General features: G+C 69.6%; 2 protein-coding genes across 2 annotated transcripts; one reads left to right on the forward strand and one right to left on the reverse strand.

Annotated features, from left to right (window-relative positions):
• Positions 1-642: 642 nt before the first annotated feature.
• On the forward strand, positions 643-2,239 carry SYCE2 (synaptonemal complex central element protein 2). The gene is made up of 3 exons (XM_086481327.1): positions 643-743; positions 1,021-1,228; positions 2,045-2,239. Exons 1-3 carry the CDS (start codon positions 643-645, stop codon positions 2,237-2,239), a joined length of 504 nt encoding a protein of 167 aa, XP_086337453.1.
• A 674-nt stretch (positions 2,240-2,913) lies between these two features.
• GCDH (glutaryl-CoA dehydrogenase) lies at positions 2,914-8,311 on the reverse strand. Its single transcript, XM_086481328.1, has 10 exons — positions 8,227-8,311; positions 7,928-8,062; positions 6,170-6,232; positions 5,572-5,742; positions 4,070-4,199; positions 3,755-3,974; positions 3,555-3,658; positions 3,337-3,462; positions 3,090-3,250; positions 2,914-3,005 (listed from the first exon to the last, which is right to left on the reverse strand). The coding sequence occupies exons 1-10, from the start codon at positions 8,309-8,311 to the stop codon at positions 2,914-2,916; spliced, it is 1,287 nt and encodes a 428-aa protein (XP_086337454.1).
• Positions 8,312-9,441: the final 1,130 nt, after the last annotated feature.

A 9,441-nucleotide genomic window follows, 5' to 3' on the forward strand; every position in this document is an offset into this window, starting at 1 on the left:
GGTGCCCCAGCCAAGCAGCCCCACATCGGGGCACCTTCCCACCCCTCAACCGGCCTGTCTCGGGCCCCCAGCCACGGTTCGCTCCGACATACCGGCCCCGGCGCCATCGCGACTCCGTCCCCGCAGCGCCCGGCCTGGCCCTTCCCGCCTTTTCACGCGCTGCCTTTTATGGCCGCGGCGGGCGCTGATTGGCTGGCGCAGGTGCCCGTCGCCCGCCGAGATCCCACCCAGCGTAGTCCCCCTCAGTGCTCAGCGACCCGGCCCTTCCCGCGTTTTCCCGCGCCGCCTTTTCATTGGTCACCCCGCCGCGCAGGCGGGCGCCGATTGGTCCATATGAGTGCCCGTCGCCCGCCGAGTCCCCGCCCGCCGTGCTCACTCTCAGCGCGGCTCTGAGGGGCGACCGCGGGTCCCGGGTCCCGCTTCCCCGGCTCGGGCTCCAGCCGGTCCCGATCCCCTGCCCAGCCCCCTCACAGTGGGCCCTCATCCCAGAGCCGCCCCCCGGGTCCCGGCAGTGGGATCCACCCGAGGCTGGGGGTGTCACAGCCCAGTGTCGGCCCTGAGCAGCAGCACCAGAGCCAGGCAGGGCCTTCCCCTCCCTGGGCCGTGCCCCGGCCCCGACAGCCGCCTGCCCCTGGGGTGGGTATGTCACGAAAGGAGCGTGAAGGCCCCGACCTGGAGCCGGGCAACAGTCCCTTCGTCATGGGGCTGGGCAGGGAGGAGCCCCCCGGTGAGGATCCTGACAGGTAACACGTTTTCTACGCTCTGTTACCTCACAATTTTGACCTAAATTGGGGAAAAAAGTGCATATGGGGAGCGACAGCCCCACAGGCAGGGCGGCACAGGGTGTCCTGGGTGACCCACACATCCCCTTATCCACAGGCCGCCACGGTTGTTAGCGGGGTTCCCACCATTTCCCAATTAACGTGACCAGCCAGGCAGGCCGCCTCTTCCCCAGCCGGGACAGAGCGTGGCCCCGTCCCCGTGGGGTGCGTGCCCCTGACGCCCAGGTGCTGTGTTTAGGCCGAGGACGGAGGTGCTGCCGGCAGCCCCCCGGCCCAGCACGGAGGAGGCGGCGCTGGACAGCCAGGCCTCCCGGTACTTCGCATCGCTGGACGCCAGCGTCGGGGGCCTGCAGCAACGCGCGCAGCAGCTGATCGACAAGGTGAACGACAGCCGCAAGGAAGACCACACCGTGATGAGCAGCTTCAGGGAGAGCCTGCTGCTGAAGGTAGGAGCCGGGGAGCAGCGGGAGGGGGTGTTGTTGGCATGGGGGGGGGTGGGAGCAGTGGGCAAAGAGACCCTGGCCCGCGCCAGCCCCTCGCTGCCGAGCGGGCTCGCGCAGCCACACAGTCTCTGCTCGACGCGTTTAATTGCATTAATCCGCCTCAATTAGCGGCAGGCTTCGGGGGCGGTGAGACGAGGTGCCGCGGGGAGGGAGCGCGCCGTGCGAGCCGCCTCTCGCAGGGCGCCGGCGCCAGCTGCGGAGCCTGGTGCGCCGTATGCACCGGTGCTCGTTGCCACGGCGGAGGGGGAGCGCCCCCCGAGCCCCGTTGGGGGCGGCCGCAGCTGCCTCCAGCCTCGCTTTGGGGGAGCGGAGGGGACACCGATGGTTCCCCTGTCCCCGCGCAGCCGCCGGCTGCCCTCGGCGTCCTCGCTCGGCTGCGTGCCACGGCGGACTTCGCTCCCGCCGGCGTCCCTGCAGCTGGGGGGGCCACGCCAGCAGGGCAGGAGGGGGGGGGGGGTTCCCGCAGGCCCACGCACAGATGGCTGCCCGGCCTCAGCAGCTGCGGCCCACGGTGACCCCGGCGCTCGGTGGCTACCGCGGGCCGGCGCTCCGGCTACTGCAGGCGCAGCTGGCGGCGGCAGCCGCCAAGCCAGGCCGGGAGCTGCGCCAACCCTGGGCGGCCGCAGCTGCCACCCCCCGCCTCTGGGGACGGCAGCCGGGCGTCGGCCGTGCCAGCGGTGCTGCCCACCCCCACACGAGCCATTTCCCCCCCCCCCATTGAGCCATTTTTCCCCGCTTTTTCGGCCCCCGGCGCGGCAGGTCTCAGGCCTGGCGGAGCAGCTGGAGGAGCGGCTCTTCCACCTCTACGGCCTCCACAACGAGCAGATCCAGGAGCGGCTGCAGGAGCTGGCGGAGGTGATGGAGCGGGTAGGGCAGGCCGAGGACGAGCTCCGGCAGGTTTGCCGCACCGTAGAGGCGGCTTACCGGGATCTCTGCCTGCAGCCCGAGACCTGAGTGGGGACCCACACCCGCAGGGACCCCCCCCAAACCCCCCCCCAGGGCCACCGTGAGTGGGAACAGGGAGGTTTTGGCCCAAAAGGGCTTTTCCGTTGCTGTCAGCGTTTGGGTTTCGCACAAATAAAAAGAAAAAAAAAACCCAAAGGCTGAATCCGGCGGGGGGGGGGGGGGGGGCTGCCAGGGCTCCGCCGCCCGGCAAACCTCGCCGAAGCAGGGCCCCCTCCCTGTGGCGGAGCTGTGTCCTGGCGGCTTAATTAACGCTGATAAGGCTGGCGCTGACGAACAGAGGCTGGCACGGGGTGGCTTTTCCACGTTTTACTGGCGAGCGGCCGTGAGGACGGCAAAGGCACCGGGGCAGTTCGCGGGCCGAGAGGCTCGGCAGCCAAGCCTGGCACAACCAGGCTGCTGGGTCCTGTCGGTGACACCAAGTCCCATCAGTGATGGCGGGTCTGTTGGGCAATACCTTGTCCTGTCGGTGACACCGTGCCCTGCCGGTGACGTCGTGTGCGGTCGGTGACAGCAGGTCCCATCGGTGACGTGGGTTTGGCTACCGGCGCTGCCTGAAGCGGGCAACGTCCTGGCCCGCGCCGGCAGCGGCGTGAGGCCGGTCATGCCGCAGAGCGTCACGGCTGCGTGCCACCGGCGCGGGGCCGGGCACCATCTCCCCGCCGCTAGCCCCGCGGTGCCGGCGGCTTGCCGGGGGTGAACGCTTGGATGCCGGTGATGGCTCGGCCCAGGATCAGGGCGTGGATGTCGTGGGTGCCTGCGGGCGAGCAAGCGGCCAGGCCTCGGGATGCGCCCGGGGGGACCCGGTGCCGGCGGGACCCGGTGCCCGGTGTGGCGGTACCTTCGTAGGTGTTGACGGCCTCGAGGTTCATGAGGTGACGGATGACGTGGTACTCGTCGCAGATCCCGTTCCCCCCCAGCATGTCCCGCGCCTCCCGGGCGATGGCCAGCGCCTTCCCGCACGAGTTGCGCTTCAGCATCGACACCATCTCGGGGGCCGCCCTGCGGGGAGGGGGACGGGGATGCTGCCACCCCACTGCTGCCACCCCCCCCCACCCCCCCCACCCCCCCCCAATTTCGGCACCCACCTGCCCTCGTCCTTGAGGCGGCCGAGGCGCAGGCAGGCCTGCAGCCCCAGCGCGATCTCCGTCACCATGTCCGCCAGCTTCTTCTGCACCAGCTGGTTGCGCGCCAGCGGCCCCCCAAACTGGTTCCTGCGGCGGTGTTTAGGGGGGGGTGGGGGGTGATGGGGTCCCTGCCGGACCCCCCTACCCGCCCCCCCCCCAGGGGCAAACCCCGGTGTTACCTATCGAGGACGTACTGCCGCGCCGTCTCCAGACAGGCCTCGGCGGCGCCCAGCGCGCCCCAGGCGATGCCGTAGCGGGCGTGGGTCAGGCAGCCGAAGGGACCCTGCGGCGAGAGGGGGGGGTCACCGGGACCCTCGTCCTGTGGCACAGCCCCCTCCCCCTGCCGTGTCCCCAGCCCCCCCCCCCCCCCCCCGCTTACCGCCAGGCCGGTGGCGTTGGGCAGCCAGTTCTCCTCCGGCACCTCCACGTCATCCATGAGGATCATGCCGGTGGCGGAGGCGCGGAGCGAGAACTTGCCCTCGATTTTGGGGGTGCTGAGGCCGGGCATCCCCCGCTCCAGCAGGAACCCCTGCACCTTCCCGTCCTCCTCGCACACCGCCCACACCAGGCACAGGTCGGCCGCTGGCGCGTTGGTGATCCTGGGGGGGTGGGGGGGGTGGGGGTGGGGTCAGAGTGGGGGTCTAGGGGGGCGCGGGGGGGTGTCGTGTCCATCCCGGCCCGGTTTGGCGCTCACCAGGTCTTGGAGCCGCGCAGGGTGTAGGTCTTGGCGCTGGGGTTGTAGCGCGCCCGCGTCTCCATCCGCCCCGGGTCGCTCCCGTGGTTGGGCTCCGTCAGCCCAAAGCACCCCAGCAGCTCCCCCCGTGCTGGGAGAGGGGGGGTGGGGGGGGGGGTGTCAGGGGGACCTCAGGACCCTCATGGCCCCCCCACCTGTCCCAGTAGCTCCCCAGCCTGCCCCACGGCCTCTCACCTCCCCCACCGATCTCCCCTCCCGCCTCAGTAGCCCCCTACTTGCCCCAGTAGCCCCCCATCCTGCCCCATGGGCTCCCCCCTTCCACCTCAGCAGCCCCCTACTTGCCCCAGTAGCCCCACCAGCCCACCATCCTGCCCCACAGGCCTCCCACCTCCCCCACCGATCCCCCCTCCCGCCTCAGTAGCCCCCAACTTGCCCCAGTAGCCCACCATCCTGCCCCATAGATGCCCCCTCCTGCCCCAGTAGCCCGCCACTTGTCCCACAGACCTCCCACCTGGCCCAGTAGACCCCCATCCTGCCCCACAGGCCTCCCACCTCCCCCACCGATCCCCCCTCCTGCCTCAGTAGCCCCCTACTTGCCCCAGTAGCCCCCCGTCCTGCCCCACAGGACTCCCACCTCCCCCACCGATCCCCCCTCCTGCCCCAGTAGCCCCCTGTTTTGACCCACAGATCCCCCCACCTGCCCCAGTAGACCTCCCACCCTCCACCAATAGCTCCTCACTTGCCCCACAGACCTCCCATCCTCCACCAGTAGCCCCCTACTTGCCCCACAGACCTCCCACCTGGCCCAGTAGCCCCCCTCTCCTGCCCCAGTAGCCCCCCCACTTGCCCCACAGACCTCCCACCTGCCCCAGTAGCCCCCCTCTCCTCCCCCAGTAGCCCCCCACTTGCCCCACAGACCTCCCACCTGCCCCAGTAGACCTCCCAGCCTCCACCAATAGCCCCCCACTTGCCCCACAGACCTCCCACCTGCCCCAGTAGCCCCCCTCTCCTGCCCCAGTAGCCCCCCACTTGCCCCACAGACCTCCTACCTGCCCCAGTAGCCCCCCACTTGCCCCACAGACCTCCCACCTGCCCCAGTAGACCTCCCACCCTCCACCAATAGCCCCCCACTTGCCCCACAGACCTCCCACCTGCCCCAGTAGCCCCCCCTCTCCTCCCCCAGTAGCCCCCCACTTGCCCCACAGACCTCCCACCTGCCCCAGTAGACCTCCCACCTGCCCTAGTAGACCTCCCACCTTCCACCAATAGCCCCCCACTTGCCCCACAGACCTCCCACCTGCCCCAGTAGACCTCCCACCTGCCCCAGTAGACCTCCCACCTTCCACCAATAGCCCCCCACTTGCCCCACAGACCTCCCACCTGCCCCAGTAGACCTCCCACCTTCCACCAATAGCCCCCCACTTGCCCCACAGACCTCCCACCTGCCCCAATAGACCCCCATCCTGCCCCACAGAGTCCCCCCCCCCCGGTGGGGGTCTCACCCAGGCGGGGCAGGAAGCGGTCCCGCTGGGCGGGGGTCCCGTAGGCCAGGATGGGGTGCATGACGAGGGAGGACTGGACGCTCAGCACCGACCGGTAGCTGCTGTCCACCCGCTCCAGTTCCCGCGCCACCAGCCCGTAGCCCACCGAGGTGGTACCGGCACAGCCGTACCCTGGGGACAGCGTCACCCCACGGAGGACACACCCCCCCCCCCCCCCAGGCCCCCCCCCAACCCCAGGAATCGCAGCCCTCCTTCCCCTTGGCCCCCAGCACCCTACCCCCATGAGAGGACCTGGCTCCCCCCCCCTCCCCCCCTCCGAGACACCCCCAAGGGAGACCCCTGACCCCCCCCCCCAAACTTTCTCGTTGCCCCTGGGGGCACCCCAGCCCCTCCCCAGGGGTCCCAACACTCCCCTATGGCACCCTGGACCCCCCCAACACCCCGGGGGGACCCTTAGCACCCCACATCCACCCCTTGCAGCCCCCCCCCCCCCCCCCCCCAGCTCCTTTGCTGTCTCGAGGGGTACCCCACAGCCTCCTCCCAAAGTCTCCCCCACCCTCTAGGGGGGGGTCCCAGACCCCCATTGCCCCCCACTCACCTTTGATGGTGGGGCCCAGCACCCCCAGTTCCCCCATCTCGGACACGATCTCCCGGTCAAACACTGCGGGGGGGGGCACGGTGGGGTGTGAGGGTGGCCGAGCTGGGGTGGGGGCAGTGGGGACCCCCTCAGCAGGGGGCTGGGGGGGGTCCCCCCCATCCCCGCTCCTAATCTTCAGCCACCCAGGACCCTGCAGGGAGGGTGCTCAGGGGGTAACGGGGGCACGTTAGGGGGGCTGGGGAGGATTAGGGGTACCAGGGTAGTGCTGGGGGGTGTTGTAGGGAGCTGGGGGGGGGTATCTTGGGGGTGCTGGGGGTATCTCTGGGGCCTAGGGGTATTTGGGGGGTGCTGGGGATAATGGGGAAGTATCTGGGGGAGGTTATTGGAGGGCTGGGGGTGTACTCTAGGGTGCTGGGGGGTATTTGGGGTGCCACGGGTGTTGGGAGGAGCTGGGGGCGGGGGGGGAGTATCTTAGGGGTGCTGTGGGCATCCCTGGGGGTATTTGGGGGGTGCTGGGGATAATAGGGAAGTATCTGGGGGGTTTATTGGGGTGCTGGGGGTGTACCCTAGGGTACTGTGCCTGTTGGGGGGAGTATCTTGGGGGTGCTGTTGGCATCCCTGGGGCCTGGGGGTATTTGGGGGGTGCTGGGGGTAATGTGGAAGTATCTGGGGGGGGTTATTGGAGTGCTGGGGATGGACCCTAGGGTGCTGGGGGTATTTGGGGTGCTGGGGGGAGTATCTTGGGTGTGCTGGGGGGTATGCCTAGGGGTATTGGGGGAGTATTTGGGGTACTGGGGAAGTATCTGCAGGGGTGTTATTGGGGTGCTGTTGGCATCCCTGGGGCCTGGGGGTATTTGGGGGGTGCTGGGGATAATGGGGAAATGTTGGGGGGGGTTATTGGGGTGCTGGGGCTGTACCCCAGGCTGCTGGGGGGTATTTGGGGTGCTGGGGAAGTATCTGGGGGGGGTTATTGGGGTGCTGGGGGGAGTATCTTGAGTGTGCTGGGGGCATCCCTGGGGGTATTTGGGGTACTGGGGAAGTATCTGCAGGGGGGGTTATTGGGGTGCTGTTGGCATCCCTGGGGCCTGGGGGTATTTGGGGGGTGCTGGGGATAATGCGGAAATATCTGGGGGGGTTATTGTGGTGCTGGGGCTGTACCCCAGGCTGCTGGGGGGGTTATTGGGGTGCTGGGGGGAGTATCTTGGGTGTGCTGGGGGCATCCCCGGGGGTATTTGGGGTACTGGGGAAGTATCTGCAGGGGGGTTATTGGGGTGCTGTTGGCATCCCTGGGGCCTGGGGGTATTTGGGGGGTGCTGGGGATAATGGGAAAATGTCGGGAGGGGTTATTGGGGTGCTGGGGCTGTACCCCAGGCTGCTGGGGGGTATTTGGGGTGCTGGGGAAGTATCTGCAGGGGGGTTATTGGGGTGCTGTTGGCATCCCTGGGGCCTGGGGGTATTTGGGGGTGCTGGGGGTATTTGGGGGGTGCTGGGGATAATGGGGAAATGTCGGGGGGGGTTATTGGGGTGCTGTTGGCATCCCTGAGGCCTGGGGGTATTTGGGGGGTGCTGGGGGATATTTGGGGAATTATCGGGGGGGGGGTGGGGGCTCATGGGGTACTCGCTGTACAAATACCAAGGGAGGCCGTGGGGCGGGACCTAAGGACGGGGATTCCGAAGTTTGGGGAGGAGTTGGGGTACCGGGGGGGGGGGGGGGGCGGGTGTGTGCCGGGGGGGGGTGGGGGTGGGCGTGCCGCGTACCCTCGTGCCGGTTGGCGCGCAGCACGCGCGGCAGCAGCCGCTCCCGGCAGTACTTGCGCAGCGCGTCCCGCAGCAGCCGCTCCTCGGGGCCCAGCAGCCCCTCCAGCCCCAGGGGGTCCCGCCAGTCGAAGGCGGCTGCGGGGGGGGGGGGTCGGGGGTCGTCAGCACCGGGGGGGGGGTGGGGTGTGTCAGCACCAGCCCCACGGCTGCCGCACACCGACGAGGGGGGGGTCGCGGGGGGAAAGAGGTGGGGGGGGGGGGGCTCGGCCCTCTGCCTTGCCCCCCCCCCCCAAACTCACCCTGCACGGGAGGGGGGGCTGTACCCCCCCAGCGGACGCCGCTCCGGGCTAGGCGCAACAGCGGGGCGGCGAGTCGTAGCGCCATGGAGGGGGGGGGGTGTGGGGGTGTCTGCGGGGGGGGGGGGGGGGGCGCCGGCTGAGCCAGGTTCCCCTCCCAACCACCCCCCCTCCCCCTCCAGACCCCCAACCGGTCCCCGAAAAATCCTCGAGATCCTTAAATACCCCCAGCACCCCCCGAAACAACCCCAGGGACACCCACCCCCCCCCCCCCCCGCACCTTCCACCTTCGAGCTGGGCGGTGTGGCAAACAGCCCCGCAGGAGCCCTCGGCCGTGACGTCACGGGGGGGTGGGGCGGGGGCGTGACGCGGGGGGGGGTGGGGGGGGCACGTTAACCCGCGCCCGCCCGAGCTCCAGGCGCTGCGCGACCCTCAAACCACCCCCGGACAGAGCCGGGGGGGGGGGGAGCAGGGGGGTTTTGGGGTATCCCCAGGGTGCGGCCGCGCGCGATGACGTGTCGCCCCCCCCCACACCCCCACCCCACCCCCCCCGCCCCCGGAGGCGCAGGCCGGGGTCGGTGCTGTACAGGCTTTATTGGTCCCCGGGGCCCCCCCGGCCCCCCCTGTCCCGGGGGGGAGGGCGTTTGCATAGCGAGAACGGGGGGGGGTGGGGTGGGGTGTGTGATGATGTCACGGGGGAGTGGTGATGTCACCGGCTTGGCCGGCCCCTGCAGCGATGCCAGCTGCTGTTGCGTGACATCACTGCGTACCTGGGATGCGTCAGCCCCACTAGGTGACCTCACAACGGTGACGTCACCGCCTGGCACCCCGTCGTTGCCCCCACCCGCTGTCACCACAGCTGTGACATCACCGTTCCCACACTGTCGGTTACACCAGCGCCGTGACAGAAGCACCCCTGTTACATCATAACTGTGACATCACCAGTCCTACACCACCAGCGACACTGTAACTTGTGACATCATCAATTCCACACCGCCACCAGCTGTGACATCACTCTCCCTCCCCAGCGGCCACCGCCACTGTGATGTCACCGTCCCCCCTCCCCGAGTGACACCAGAGCTCTGCCCTCGCTCCGCCCACCCCGCCTGTGACATCACCGCTGTGACATCAGTGGGGCAAGAAGAACCAGGGGCAAACAGGAGACTGGGGGGGAGGGGGCGACATCCCGGGGCGGGGGGGGGGGGGGCTGCCGGGCCG

Source organism: Leptosomus discolor, unplaced genomic scaffold, assembly GCF_034619465.1.
Source record: "Leptosomus discolor isolate bLepDis1 unplaced genomic scaffold, bLepDis1.hap2 HAP2_SCAFFOLD_231, whole genome shotgun sequence".
Classification (NCBI taxonomy): Eukaryota; Metazoa; Chordata; class Aves; order Leptosomiformes; family Leptosomidae; genus Leptosomus; species Leptosomus discolor.

Excerpts from the sequence above, each read along its gene's own strand:
- GCDH (XM_086481328.1), bottom strand. The coding sequence starts at position 8,311 with ATGGCGCTACGACTCGCCGCCCCGCTGTTGCGCCTAGCCCGGAGCGGC. Across the intron at positions 5,743-6,169 it reads GCTGGGCCCCACCATCAAAG|GGTACGGCTGTGCCGGTACC; the intron begins GTGAGTGGGGGG and ends CGCTGTCCCCAG. Across the intron at positions 3,251-3,336 it reads CGCCTCAAGGACGAGGGCAG|GGCGGCCCCCGAGATGGTGT; the intron begins GTGGGTGCCGAA and ends CCCTCCCCGCAG.
- SYCE2 (XM_086481327.1), top strand. The coding sequence starts at position 643 with ATGTCACGAAAGGAGCGTGAAGGCCCCGACCTGGAGCCGGGCAACAGT. Across the intron at positions 744-1,020 it reads CCCGGTGAGGATCCTGACAG|GCCGAGGACGGAGGTGCTGC; the intron begins GTAACACGTTTT and ends TGCTGTGTTTAG. Across the intron at positions 1,229-2,044 it reads GGGAGAGCCTGCTGCTGAAG|GTCTCAGGCCTGGCGGAGCA; the intron begins GTAGGAGCCGGG and ends CCGGCGCGGCAG.